This window comes from Chanos chanos, chromosome 3, assembly GCF_902362185.1.
Source record: "Chanos chanos chromosome 3, fChaCha1.1, whole genome shotgun sequence".
Lineage (NCBI taxonomy): Eukaryota > Metazoa > Chordata > Actinopteri > Gonorynchiformes > Chanidae > Chanos > Chanos chanos.
In genome coordinates, this window is record NC_044497.1 from 15,231,437 (window position 1) to 15,246,639 (window position 15,203).

The window sequence follows — 15,203 nt, forward strand, 5'->3', positions numbered from 1 at the left end:
AATTTTACCATTCATACACAGTCATTAAATCAACCCAGGTTTTCTCAATCTAGTTTTGAGCGTGTTCACATAAAAGGGGCGGTGTTGGCACTAGATGACCAATCACAAACATGGAAAGATCTAGAGCCACGTATTTCACTCAAGATACACTCAAGATATTTTTAGATTTATATTCATTATTTATTGGATTTATAGATTTTTTTTATAGTTTAACGCTTGAGGAGAATAAGGATCTATATAAGTGAGGGATAATGTATAGTACATATCGGACCGCCAAACGTCGGGGCGGCCCATTCAATTCAATGGAGTTTTCTACAGCATTCTGAGGAACCGTATAATAAATTTTTTTAATGTAGTGCAAACTGTGCCTGTTTTAAATGCTTTTTGTTTTGGAGAGTGCTTTACTGAATATATGTTTTATTTGAACTCTTTGCTAAATGAAGTAAAGCATGGTTTCTTACCTGTCAAAAAAAAAAAAAAAACCAAGTGGCAGCCGTGGTGTAAAGGTTGGAGAACCGGGTTTGTGACTGGCGGGTTGCCGGTTTGATTCCCAGGCCCAACATCCATGGCTGTGTGCCCTTGAGCAAGGCACTTAACCCCAGTGCTCCCCAAGGAATGCTGCCCACTGCTCCTGTGTCTGGTGTGTGTGTTCACTACTGGTGTGTTTGATGGGTTAAATGCAGAGGACAAATTCACTGTTCACAGGAAAAAAAGAACATTAATGAGTATGCAATTTGGCCATTGTAATGATAAGGTTAATCGTGTAATCTGTGTGCTGAGGTCCACAGGATCTTTCAAGAATGGTGACACCATTTTCAAAGAGAACTGATTGCTCAGAAGGTGGTGCTTTTATAGGTTTTAATCTCTTATCTCGAACATAACCTCCAGAGCAGGTTAGGTGTGTAGCATAAGTTACCATGGTGATGTACCCAGGTAAAAAGTGAACCACCTTCGTGACACTTGAAACCCAGGGTTAAATCTGACATTACCTCGCTAACCCACAAATCCTGCTTTGTAGTACAGGCCCCTGGTATTATTCCTGTTCCCATGTTCTCACCCTAATCTGTTTACTGGTTCTGGTTTCCTGCCTTGACTACAATAGACTTTCACCCATGTACCAAACTCTGACTGTCTTTGTAATTTGATTCTGGTCCAGGTTTTGAATTAAATTCTGCCCTGTATCTGAGTATCAGTGACATGAAAATTGGCCTAATTTATGATGTAGAAAATTATTTCCTTAGGTCAGAGTAGGCGATCTACCAATACACATTGTTTGGTTAACCCACAGATTGTTTAAACAAGACTAAGACTTTCGGCATAATTATTTATATTAGTGAGAAACTCACATATATATCAAATATGTTAGCAGTCCCACCATTGTGCTCTTCGTGATCTGTACAGCTAGGCAAAATGAGAGAGGGCTAACAAAGGAATTTCTGTCTTAAATCCTCCAACCCATGAAACTTACAAACATAAAGAGAGCAACATGATGCTCTTTTTTGCAATAGCAAGGTTTTGCGATGCAAAGAGAGCAACCCTGTGTTCTTTTTTCAAAGGAAGATTTAGGTTCTTATTTTTGGTTTGATTTCTGATTGTGTTCTCTTGAAAGTTTGGATGCCTTGCTTTTTAAAAATATTAGCAAATTTTTGTATTAAAGTTTGACAGGGTTGGGTCAGATTACTTTTGAAATGTAGTCAGTTACTGAATACAAATGAGATGGCAGTTTTTGTAATTAGTAACGTAATCCATTGGATTACAAAAAAAAAAATGTAATCTGATCTGAATACTTTTGGATTAGTTTTGAATTACTTCTAAATCAAACACTGAAAATATTGCACCTTACACTAAAAAAATGGACACAACCACAAAAATTTGATTTCTACAAATATTATTATGTTTTCTCTTTAAAAGTTTCAAAACATTTTCAGTGCAAATAAAATACATTTTGCATATTTAGCATTTACAGTTGGACAAATCAAATTACCTTTACAAAAACAGTACTGGCACAAACTACAGGTGTACTGTGTGTATTCTACAACATCTGGGATACTGTTTCTTTTGTGTGAGTTTTTGCTGCTGCTGTTTTTTAACTAAAGGCCACATGGAGGAGCAAATAAGAGCAGTTGCTCAACATGTTCATCTTCCATTTTCAATGTAAATAAAAAGGAATAAAAATTCTATTATCCATAAATCATCATTTAGAAAAAAAACCCCAAAAACAAATATTAGTTAAATCACCATTAACAAAACTGGCAACCTGGTAACCTGAGAGCAGTAACTTACTTTGATATTCAGTAGAATATTTTCGGCATTTAGAATTGGTCAAATCAAATTGCCCTTACAAAAATATGCTGGCATAAATGTCTACAGGCGTACTGTATTGTTTCTTTTCTTTACGTTTTTACGTTTTTGAAGTCGAAGTGATGGCGATATTCCCAGGAATGGTAAGCTGTTTTAGAGGGGCTGCTGCTGCTTGAACCTTCCATCTTGACTCAACACCGTTCTTTCCCCCACCCCGCCACAAAGTGGAGCCCTTGTCTAAGAAACCCCGTATGGCAGACGCGCTTTTCATGAGTTAATAGCATTCGCTATTATCATGAAAAAAGTTTCATGATTTTAAAACTGCCAAATTTTAAAGACGTAGGCCGAATCAAAAATGTAATCAGGTAATCCTAGACAATGTAACTATAATCTAATTGCACATTATTTCCAAATGTAATCTGGGCTGACTATAGTTACTTATATTTTGTTAGAGTTAAGGTAGGGTTAGGTTATTATCTGATTACGTAACCCCGATTACATGTATTCCGTTACTACCCAACCGTGATCTTTAAGCATTTTTCCTCTTGAAGAGAAGGGTTGGTGCATTCATACCTTCCACACCCCGTCGTACTATTCAACGTCTCACAACATCACAATGTGTGTACTCTGTGATTACAATCTTCCCTCGAAATAAAAACATCTTTTGTCCAGAATTCGACCTTATGACTGTGAGTTTTATTTAATGCCACGGCTTGTAGGGCTTCTTTTTTCCTGAACATACGAGTTTGAACTTGCATTTCCGTCGCTTCGTTAACAGCTGGGCGCGGCAAGACGAGAGCCATCGTGTGCTCGTTTGTGTACTTACAGTGCCGAATTGGCCCACTATCGTGATAATTCTCACAGAGTGCTCGTGGTTTACTTGATTTATCAGTGATAATCTTGTGCATTATTATCCCTAAAATAAAAAAAGTGTTCAAAAATACGCAAGGACGCGGTAGAGTCAAAAACACATAAAGGTCATATATTTAAGAGTAAAACTGAATGTGATACAGCCTAAGGCGAATGGCAGCGTGACAAAGGCGTGATGCAGACACTCCATTTACCTTCATGCACTGTGTGTAGCATATTGCCTCCATGCAGAGAAGAATCAACGAAGGGAAATGGCGCGTTACCTCGTGTAACCGGGTCGAATTAACAATTAGAATAAGCAATTAGGACGAGTTCAAGCCTGTATAAGAAAAATGACACAAACTGCTGAATTCCTCCTCATAAAACATTCACATGAAACACTCTTTCATAAGTAGTACACATATGCCAGAGTTGGTTTAAATATCGTAGAGGTCATTTTATTGTCTGAATATCAACATCACAACATGGTGCATAACAAACAGAACCATCTGACATTGAACTGACAACCCAAATTACCTGTCATAAGTTGACCTCTGACAAGATGCACAGCTTCAAAAAACAAAATGTTTCTTGCTATTAAATTGCTTTAGACATGATCTGTCATATAAAGGTCAGGGAGGGGATTTAGCCGTGGTATTTAAAATCTCTGCTAAAAAAAGGCATCTCAAACAGGGCAGACAAATGAAAGAAAGATATCAATTGCATTAGCAACAATAACAGGTGCTGGATGGACATCTTCCTTGGCATAGTGGCAGGAAGTCATCTGAAAAATATCCATATAGATCACGGGTAGGTCTCTGAATGCTTCTTTCATAATTATGTTCTGTTGCATGTAGTACCAGTCATTTGCAATTACATCCTGTCACAAAACAGAAATGCAGAACTACATTAAAAGATGAAGAGAGATGAATATTGAATAAACATTACATGAAATGAAACCCAACACTCTCAATAACAATACTCCCAAATGTGTAAACACAATGTAGGTTAATCTCAGCACTTGTCTGAATCATGCTGAGCACCACCTTACCTTTGTCTCCCTTGTGTTGCCAGATTTAATAATCACTTTTGTCTCTGGTGCCCGCTTGAGCAGTGCTATAACAGACTGGCGTATTCTTGACACTCGGTGAGCGTAAAAGGTCAGTGGGTGAAACACGACGTGCGCAAAGATATCGAAAACAATGATTGTGTCTCGCCCGCCAGCCATGCCATCAATCTCATTGCTTATGTAGTGCAGATCAGCCACTGCCATTTTAGCGAAACTCAGCGGGAGACCATGAGCTCTCCAGTTCAGAACAATATTGTTTTTCATATGAATTGCCATAAGAGGACCAAGCTTCTTGTCAGTGTGTATGTTCACTCTTTTAAGGGCTGAGGGAGGAAGGCAGATATGTTGCTGCTTGGTCAGAATTATCAAGATTGATTTGGTATCATCTACTAAGTTGCCTGCAGTTGAAGGCACGTTTAAGAAAAGCAGGGACTACAGAATCACTGAGTAAACTTTTTGAAGCATCTGATGGGAAAAAAAAGGTATTACTTGCAAAGACAGAATTAGAGAATCAGACAAGATTTCTCCATAATGTAGAATTACTTATGATCCCTCAAAAGTAGTAATATTTTATATGTAAATGGTATTAGAAGAGATATAAGATTCTGGTACAATGAATAATATAGTTTAATATAACGATGTCTTTAATGAACTTGTCTAGGTGCTAGAGAGAGATTAAATTAAATTTTTACTTCAGCTGGAACTGAATGTCTTACATGGAATTATAGTTTCAAAGAATTCAAACCACTGCCTCGTAGTAGAATCTCCCATCATATAGATTAGTTTGTTTTTCAAACACTTCTCCATGTCCGCAGACTTGAAGTGATGAATGTTACACACACGAGATGTCCAGACGTCTTCCAAATAGAATCCTGCAGGAACTGGTGTTGGCATTCCAGGTTTGCATTTCTCTGTTGCACCTAGTTTTTAAGAGAACAGAAAACAGAGCAAAAATCACATATATCATACAGGTGTGATGATATTAAATTGTCACATATTGTAATTGTAATAGCATAATCATTCAAGTAGCAATTTCTATACAGAAACAAGCAGCCACAATATAAATGAGGTTAAAACCCCCTAATATGTTCATTATTTATCCACTATATTGTTGCGTTGCATATACTATTGTTTAGAACTGCAATATTAAGAAACAATGTTATTTTGGTTCAGTTCTAGTTCCTCTGCATCCTCTGTCAAGGACTAATTCAGTGAAAAAGTCTTGACAGTGAATTATAACCATACCAATTCTCACATTGGAGGGAAGAACATTCAAGATACGATTATCCCCTTTAATGCCTTTGTTTGTCAGAGCCCTGTGCCAGAGAGTAAGAGAGACATTCACTTATAATTTAGTTTCATACTCAAGCTATTGACTTCCTCGAATCTGAACAACCTTCTTATCCTCACCCGTTGAAGAGTTTCTTTTCAAATGTAGTCAGGGGATTCCTGTATCCTCCACCCCTATGGTATACCCACGCATCACAGGACAGCTTTTTGGGTTTCTTACACTGCCACTCATCCCCTGTCCGTGGGTCCCGATAAATGCAGGTTCCTGTACTTGAGTTATCAGCTTGTCCCCACTTCACATTACAGGTCACAGTCTCTTTTATTCTTTTCCCATTAGGGCCAGGAGCTTCAAAATAACCATAATAGAAGCGGCGCATCGAGTTAGAATTCAGACACTTTTTTAGGATCTGGACCACTTCACTGGAGTGGACCAGACGTACAGCCACTTGGGCCTCACCCTCCCATGGGAGAAGAAAACGTGCAGAGTAGGACCCATTCCTATGATCCAAAACTTCCCCAACCACGCTGGCCTTGGACGAAAACAAAGATGTGTTACTTCAATTTACATTTACACTATTTATTCCAATAGACATGGAATTAGAAACGAAATCAACTTCACATATTTTGAACAAATGAGAAAATCAAAATAAAAGCCCTTGAAACTTGACTTGAAAAAATTAAATCTTTAGGTAAACCAGCCTTTGAAAATGTATTTATTTAGTGTCTTCTAAATGAATAAATGTAAACAAGAAAATTCAAAATATTAATGAACTATAGTTATCTAATTCTCAATAAAGTTAGGAATTTGAGATTTTAAGTTATTTAAAAACATATTGTAAGGTATTAATACGAGGGAAGGATAAACGTGGGCCACATAATGTTATTTAAGTATGAATACAGCAAAAGACCTGTTGTGCTTCATTCCCTACATAATGTGAATAAATCTGTTCTCTGGAAGTTTCTGTTGGTTTTGATTGCTGTGAATTTCAAACAGGCATTTTGCACCTTAAAAACAAGTCTGAAATAAAGGAGTGGAGTATCAAGGAATGATCTCTGTGACCTTAATGAGCAACCTTTGAATTCATTCAAGTCAACTGTGTGACACAGCCTGCCCAGGGCAGGTTTGAAAACCAGATTACAGAGATTTTTTGGGGGGTACTGACTGAGGTGATGACAGAGAATAGTCAAGAGCATCCCACTTGGGTATTTGAATTGTCCAGCAAGTACTTTGTATGGTCTGTGTTAAATAAAAAAGTAAAATAGGTGGAAATGAGTTCTCTTGGTATTAAGACTGAATCAGTACAGAAAAAAGGGGCAGCCTTTTGGAAGTGTTTTGGTTTCAAAGATGATGTTGCTTCAAAACAACAGTGCAATAAAATAATTTTGAAATACAGTTCAAAGTGAAATGCATATCCTCTGATAGGACACCTCTGTCACAGCACACCAGTCAGAATAGTCACAAGTATTATTGTGTCCTCCTAACTGTGCAGCTCCTCCTAGAGTCCTATCTTGGAAAAAAGTAAATGGATGAATGACTAAAAAAAATACTTGAGGACAAACAAAACATGCTGTTGAGAAGCAAGGAAAACAAGTTGAACTTTTAGTGCCACAACAGGCTCCAACTGATAAATGTGTGGCATAACCTGATTACTATTAATGCTGCCAGTGAAAACAGTAATGGAAAGTATTCGTTGACAACTTTTTTTAACACAAGAAAAATGATGCAAAAAATTCAGGAATTACATCACCACTTCTGTTGTCTGCAAAAGGGGTATGAATTGAATCAGAATTACTTTCTATGTATGATATGATTCTATGATTTTATACAAAACAGTGCTTCTCACAATAAATTAAGGCTTTCCAATTAAGTATCTAATGTAACTCAGATATAGCTTTGTGCAAAATATATTTTACTGATGTCTGGGAAAATATTCTGGAAAAATCATTCCAAGCTAGTCTGACTGTACCTGTTTAAAACAACTACAGCAGAGATCCATTCCTGGCTAAGACTTTACAAATACTGTGGTGGTAAAGTAGATGGCTCTGTAAAGTGTTAACTCAGTGAGCTGGAGACATATCTTGACACATACATAGTTACAATTTAAAAGAAAAGCTTCAGGGTGTTAAGTGTAACTATGAAAAAGACACTTCAAAAGGAGACTGATTTTTTTATAGACACTGGTAATGTATAAACATACCTTCAGCTCAGATGAATAAAGCTTTGTCAGAAAAAAGTCACCTCCATATCGTTTTGCGGTATTATTATGGTCTTTTGCTACTATATGGACATACAATTCATCTCCCACTCTGTACTTCTCTTTCTGTCCCAGGATGGAGAATGTGGAGCAAGCTGGGCATGTGGTCATGGCTATGTCTGTGATGGGCTGATCTGGAGTTGGCCAGTCCAGAGCCTTCAGCATTCTGGCCCATTCTTCAGGGCTGAATCCAGTGTCAGCAGATTCAGAAGGTGTAGACTCAGTACTGACATATTTCCCATTGTGATGTGAGTTTAATGGACTGGGGAGGGAGAATGTTTTGCACTGTTTGCCTTCACCTATGTACCACACAACCTGGAATAGGACATTAACAACTTTCTCTCAATTCATTTATGTTTCTGAAAACACCCCCCCCCCCAAAAAAAATATATAGGACAGAACATGGAAAATTGGCAAAAAGACATATCACTTCACTTTGCCAACAGCTGAATGAATATATGGGTTATGTGGGTTTAAACTGTTTGATATCAAAATTTCTCAGCAGTTATTACTGTATATTTGTGGGACATGCCCCTCAGTAAAAGAATGATACTCATAAGCACTATTGCTTTGTTTAGTCAGTTATGACCGGATAACCTCGCCCTCTTGAGGTGTGTTTGCTGGATTCTATTACATTCTGTGAGAGTAACTGCCAAGTCTTATTGTTTTCAGCACACATTTCTGTTACTTTTGTAGGATTCTAAAGTGTCAGAATGTTCAGAATGAATGTCTTTCACAAAACTGGTTTGAACAGATGACCAGTTTAAGATTTTGAAGAAGTCAAAGTTGGCATGTACACACACAGCCGATAATTATACAGCTGGAAAAGTCTGACTGCCCAAACAAAATGTGACTTGTTAGACTGTGCATGAAACGGGGTGTTTTTTTAGCCTCTACTAAACATGAAAGGTTACTGAACATCTTGCTCATTCGCACAGTTTTATTACAGTAAATAATTTGTTTAGTGTTGCAGACAATAATTTTAACAAACATTTTAATGAATAACTTTAATGAACAATTATGCTCCAATATCTGATTTGTTTCATCTTTGCTTTGAAGCATATTAACTCACCATAAACAACATGGTCACAATGCATGCAAGTATAAGAACAATCCGGAAAAGCTGTCCTTGCCTGCGAACTGAAACAATGTATGAGAAATACATTATCGTTCAGTTCAATTACTGATAACAGTAACAAGTGTCTTTATGTTTATACAAACATACTTGTCCCACAAATGCTATAAACTGCTATATCACACGGTCAGCACCATGAAACGTTAAATTCCATACAATGTTTACTTAATAATGCACGTACCTGGAGAATACATTTTATTTTTTTTCTTTAACTCATTATTTTGATCGCTGTGCAGGAAGTCCAGGATGTTGCTTGACAGACGACGTGTAGTCTAAGAGCGGTGTAATACAATACTCAAAGGGAAGAAAAAACAGTTTGCAAATTCCGTTCAAATATGATGCATGGAGAGCAAGTGCCCCAACAAAAAATATCAGATAAAAACCTGTGTATCTATTTCCTGACAAAAAAGTCTTTCTTTTCGTTTAACAGCATTTTTTGGCTGTATCCGAAATGTATCCCTACCTGCGCTTTCCTAGCGTCGTATTTCCCACAATGCTTTGTAAAATCATTAACTAAACATTAACTAAATGACACATACATGTCAAGATGCTTTATGCGTCTTTTAATTCTACGCAAAGAAATGAAACTATATAGCATTTTCCTCTCCTTGGCTTCACTAAACCAGACATTCCTGTTCAGGCTACACCCATACGGATAAACTACAGAATAATCAACTCAGGCTCTCTCAACCCAAACTGAGGCGCTCACATGAAAGATGCGGAAAGAAACACGTAAGTAAAACGCAGATATGACATAGGGCGCCGGCATGGGCTGCGAAGAGCAATCAAATAGAAAGCAATGACTCGATATTGCTCCCGAAAAAAACTACCGCAAACCGAAGATGTGTTTAAAGCAATAGCAGACCGTTTCAACGCAGTTGTAACGTTTTATTTTCGACGCAGACTCTGACAAGCACCTCAGTATTTTCCTGAAATGGTGAACTTACTTTTGTAATAATATATCACCTCCTCCACTATGTGCTTATTAAACAACAAAGGGGTGTGCAGACATAAACCTGCTGAAGAGCTATGATGATCTATCTCATGAATTAAATGACATTTTCCGTTTCTAAAGCAACTTCGTTACTGCTGAGCATAATTTTTTTTCAACAGCTGCAGGCGTAACAGAACACAGCTGTCTTTGCAGCAGAGATGCGTAAGAAAGGAATAGGTCCTATCAAGTAGTAAATGACTGAACAGGTGACTTAGCTTGTGGTGTCCGTGGTTCCACATTATATGTTTTTTTTTTTAGGTAGGCCTATGTGACGTAACCGTAGCTCTGAAATACGCGATAAAAACACATGAAATGGAAGAGAGAAGGCTGCGGCTGTGGATGCGGCACACTCTCTACTTTCTGAGAGCACCTCGGCCAGGAGATGAGCTGTTATATGAACTAACAATTGATTTATGAGGCTGTAGCCTAAACTGCGGTATATTTCCCTGTTGCCAAGATGCCAATCAGTGGGATCTGTCTGTAGAGAAAATGAATAGGTCTAAGTCAGAGTAATGAAGTATAAAATAAAATAAAATATATAAAGTGTAGTAAATTATTATCTTTATTTATTCATTTTATTTTTGTTTGCTGCTAGGCTACTGATTAAACATCGCTGATTGATAAGCTATCTGTAGTGTTAATTACCGAGGTTCCAATTTTAGGGGAATATTTAGTGCTTGCCGATATCGTAGCTAGAGTTCAAGAAATAGGCCTAAAACCGTGTGCTGTTTCTTTCAACACGTTTTCGTATAGGCTTCGTTGACCGCATTACTTTTAGCCCTTACAGGGGTTCTCAGTTTTTCATATTCCTGCATAATTATCGATTTATCCTTGTAAACTGAGTACACGGTCGCTGGTGAGGCAATAAATCGTGTTTGCCATGCTTTATTTACGTGCCAGACTCGCGGAATGGAGAAAGCCTAAACTGACTGATCTAGGAGTGACATCGGTTGAAGCCGAATAAGAACGTGTAGTTTATTGAAGCCTGCTAACCCCTAGAAATTCTCACTGAATTAAGCCTACTTTGTCACATACGGTGCCAGGTAAGTATAGCCACATCTTACTGTTTGCATCTGTTAATAAGGGTAAAGACCAGGTAGCCGATACAGCTGGGCCCTATTTTGACTCAAGCGCCCAAATCGGTCGCAACATTATCTATGATGCCTATATTTCTCTAAATTAATTGGACACTGAAATATTTATTGTCCTTAAAGAGTAAATTTCAGCAAACTTTCTAGTACAGACAAGTTGTCTGAATTTTCAACAGTCTTATAGTGGGCTTCCTACTGTAATTAATACGTAGGCCTGGGTGCATTTTTTTTTTTTTTTTTGTATAGAAAAATGGATTGTAAAAGTTTAAAGCAATTTCCCTTTTTCTGAATGATAAATGTTTTCTTTAGTACAGTACTGCGCTGCAATTAGCCTTTTCCCTGCTGTTTAATGGATTTCATCATTTATGGCAAAAGTACAAAATATTCTATTTAAATACAATCGTTCTATTTTCCCATTGGTAAATGTATTTAACATGGAAATCAAAGTACTGCTACACATTGAACTCCGCAATCTTTAATCTGCACATGACCTTGGTCAGAATTAGGCTTTATTTGAATAACCAATCTTAACGTAGGCTACCTTTTAAGGTTAATTGCTACCAGGAACATTTCCATCGTGACAGACTGGAAGCTGTAGTTTCACTTTCCACATATTTCAACACCAAAAAGAATCCAGTACAATAACTTGTAATAATACAGTAGCAGGAGCTCGGGTCGCGCAGCGGAAAAAACGCCACCGCTGTGTGGAGACTTCTTTGGGCTCGTATCCTGGTAGCGGTGCGTCCGGATTCACTGGGCGTCCACAAGAGTACCTACAGTTGTCACTTGGCAATGTTTGGAAAACCTGCCGGACACTGTCTCCCAGTTGATGGCGTAACGACTCCCACAAGTTGGCCAGGAGCGTAACATTAGTCGTTGAGGGATCTGGAGAGAGAATACGGTGAACTTCCTCGCGCGCCAGGGCTTTCCGGAAAAATTTGATAATTTACCAAATAGATGTGACTGAGGATTTCAATACTTTTAAATATATATTTGAAACATATTTGACGTTTGTCATATGTGTTTTAATATGTTTGTTGTACGTCGAAGGCATTTTGTTTTATTTTATTTAGATTGGATTCGATTTGATTAGTTTAGCCCAATCTAATTTAATCTATTTATTTATAATTTTAGGTTGGCAATATTGCTGACATACTTTTGACCATTTTTGGTTGTATTTATTTATTTACGGAGCAGACAACCCTCATCATTCACAATTTTTTATGGAGGTTTCAGCAGCGCTGAAAACGGCTGATACCGTATTGCATTTTCACTGAGAGGAGCCTATTTTCAAACTGAAACAATGTATGACAAATCCATTCTTGTTCAGTTTTGATAATACTGATAACAAAACCTGAGCTTTTATCTTCACACAAATTACACGTACAACAGCTGCTATAAAATACGGCTATGTTACAGTGAGATTATGCTATATAACACCACACAATGTGGATGCAAACAACAGAAAAAACGTGAACGTTTAAACTCCTTTTGGATGGAAGAACACCCAGAATCTGCATATGACTCAAGTTGATGTCCGACGCAATGAAACTTCCAATGCAATATGACGATTAGTGTATAATCCATGTACCTGAAAAATAAATTTCACTAATTTGTTTTCATTGTTCTGAAAACTATCCATGTCTTGTGGTTGGCCTAGACAAGTGCTAGGCTACTCATACCTAGTGCCTTTTTAACTGTTGGTTAGAACGGAAAAGGAGGGTTTCGTTTAAGATGGAAATTTAACGATTTGTAGAGGGAAGAACTGATTTATTCTGAGCTTAGAAGCAGATTTATCTTGCAGGCCTATTTCGGGGTCCCTAGTAGTCCGCCGGGGCTAGTAAACGAAATATTCCTGTTCCTATTCCTATGTATAAATCCATGAAGACAAAATAACACAGCCCATGTTCTTTTGATATGCTATGACTGGTTAATCCGCGAATCCCTTTTGTAGTAGACCTATAGTGCACTGTATCATTTCTTCTGACGTTAGAACTTATTGTATTGCTGTGACAATGTCCTCTCTTCGCGTATAGGTCTACGCCCTAAATGACCTTTACACTAAGACTTGCCCTTAATGAGTGCATGTACCATATACTCATCCGCCGTCAAATAAAAACGACCTTCATCCTCCTCTAGTTTCTAGTTTCATCTTGCAAATAGTCACATGTTGTCATCATTAAAAAAGTGTCGATAGTTAACCACACCTCACATCGCCACGCTGTGAAATCCTACTGTTTCCTTTATATTTCTTTTTTTTTTTTGGCACAAAGTTGAACAATGGTCTATGAACATATTAAGACATGACGACATTTCTCGTCCTTCTCCTCAGAGACTTGTTCCAGCTTCCAGACAATCACATGTTAGCGATAGCTCTTGTAATTTATCTTGCCTATCACCGCTAGATAAGGAAGAGCACAAAGTTCAACTCTGTGAGGCATATCTCACAATTATGGTAATACTACATAGACACAGGAGGAACAGGTAGGCTACGTACACAGAAAAAGCACTGTGAACATTAACTAATAAAGAATAAAGAGCAACAGAGTGTCAAAAAACATTAAAATGATGATAAACATTCACAACAAATCGATAATATCAACAATCCAATCGATGCCGCAAGAAAGGAGACGCAACCCGTTGCAGACAGCAGGGGACTTAACTACGAAGCACGATTTTGTGGGTTAGAGAGGTAACTTCAGGATTAATCCTGAGTTTTCAGTGGCACGACAGTGATTTACTTTTTACCGGGATACATGCCATGTTACCTTATGCTGCAGACCTAAACAGCTCCGGAGCAGGTTGCGTTCGACACAACGGATCAAAACGTTCTTGGAAGATCACGTGGACCTCGGTGTGTGGATTACATGATTAACCTTAGTATTATAACGGCCAAATTTCATATCCATTCATGTAAATTTACAGGTAAGAAACTTTATTGCGTTTAGCAAAGAGTTCAAACAATACATCTATTCAATTCAGCACTCTCCAAAACAAAAAGCAATTAAAACTGTAACAGCTTGTACTCTATTGAAAAATTTTATATAGATTCTTATAACCCCCAGCCTAAACTATACTGTTAAAATGTATATTTTTTTCTTCTTTCTTCTTTTTATACTATGTGTTCCCTTTTGTACTTGTGTTATTCAAAAATAATAAAATACCTTAAAGAAAAACAAAACAAATAAACAACAAAAACAAAAACCCTTGGTGTGCAGATGGTGAGAGGGTTTCAGGATGGCTAGAGTTTTCACAGATAGACAAAACCCTTTGGCTTTCCCAGACAAGCATCTAAATGAAAGATATCGATTCTCTGCAGAGGGAATTGCTTATTTTTGTTGGCTCCTTGAGCCGTATGTTGCCAGAGTGACACGTCGAAGTCGCGAGCTAACAGTTCTGCAGACTGTATGCATTGCCTTGCGTCTTTTTGCAACAGGCACTTTTATGTATGCTGTGGGTGGTGCAGAGAGCACAAGCAAGAACACGGTCATCCGTACAATTCGCAAGGTGGCTGTTGGTCTGACATAGCTACGTGATGCATTTGTTGTGTTCCCAGGCCACTTGCAGTTGCTAGGGTTTGTCAAGCCAGCTAACGAAAAGATATCCTGGTTATATTGAATGTGCTTCGTTGTATAGGCCCCAGGCCAGGTAAAACAAACAATACCATCAGTACAGAAAGTAGTAGCCAAGTTTGTAAATTTTCATAAATTAGATAGACATTAACTGTTTTAAAACACAACTCACACAGCTCGCCGCCTTCCGAAGTCGTAGCCATGGTGTTTCAGTGCTCCCTCTACCATAGTTTTTTGAGTGTTTTTTGTGTGTTCAATTACTTTTTTTTTTTCTACAACATGCGGTACAGCTACAATCAGAATACGCTGCAAAATATAAGGGACTTATTGCCAATTGTTTCTCCTCTGTCCTTTTTGAGTCCATCGGAGGTCATTTGTGTTTGCATACTCCCCACAGACAACTGGACAGGCCAAGCAAAAGGTCCGGCGCTACAGGGGTCGGCGAGCCAGTGCCCTATTCTCTCCGAGAGAATTCTCATCTGTTATTCTCATGGGTCTTTACATCCCCCCGCAAGCCCCCGTTCGAGAAGCACAACACTTGCTGGCTGAGTAACTTTCCTCGGTGGAAAATTCCAGACTAAACTCAGTAGTTCTTGTCATGGGTGATTTCAACTCCTGTAGTCTCTCGCAAGAACTGTCGAGCTACA

At 38.0% G+C, this 15,203-nt stretch overlaps 1 protein-coding gene across 1 annotated transcript; it reads right to left on the minus strand.

Annotated features, from left to right (window-relative positions):
• Positions 1 to 3,835: 3,835 nt before the first annotated feature.
• Positions 3,836 to 8,848, minus strand: LOC115806743 (NXPE family member 3-like). Its single transcript, XM_030767607.1, has 7 exons — positions 8,837 to 8,848; positions 7,708 to 8,079; positions 5,630 to 6,039; positions 5,465 to 5,535; positions 4,936 to 5,139; positions 4,202 to 4,542; positions 3,836 to 4,030 (listed from the first exon to the last, which is right to left on the minus strand). The coding sequence occupies exons 1-7, from the start codon at positions 8,846 to 8,848 to the stop codon at positions 3,836 to 3,838; spliced, it is 1,605 nt and encodes a 534-aa protein (XP_030623467.1).
• Positions 8,849 to 15,203: the final 6,355 nt, after the last annotated feature.

Bases quoted from the DNA above. Each gene is read 5' to 3' on its own strand.
- LOC115806743 (XM_030767607.1), bottom strand. The intron at 5,536-5,629 runs GTGAGGATAAGA...TCTCTGGCACAG, and splicing joins GAAAAGAAACTCTTCAACGG to GGCTCTGACAAACAAAGGCA. The intron at 5,140-5,464 runs GTATGGTTATAA...CTTAAAAACTAG, and splicing joins TCCCTCCAATGTGAGAATTG to GTGCAACAGAGAAATGCAAA.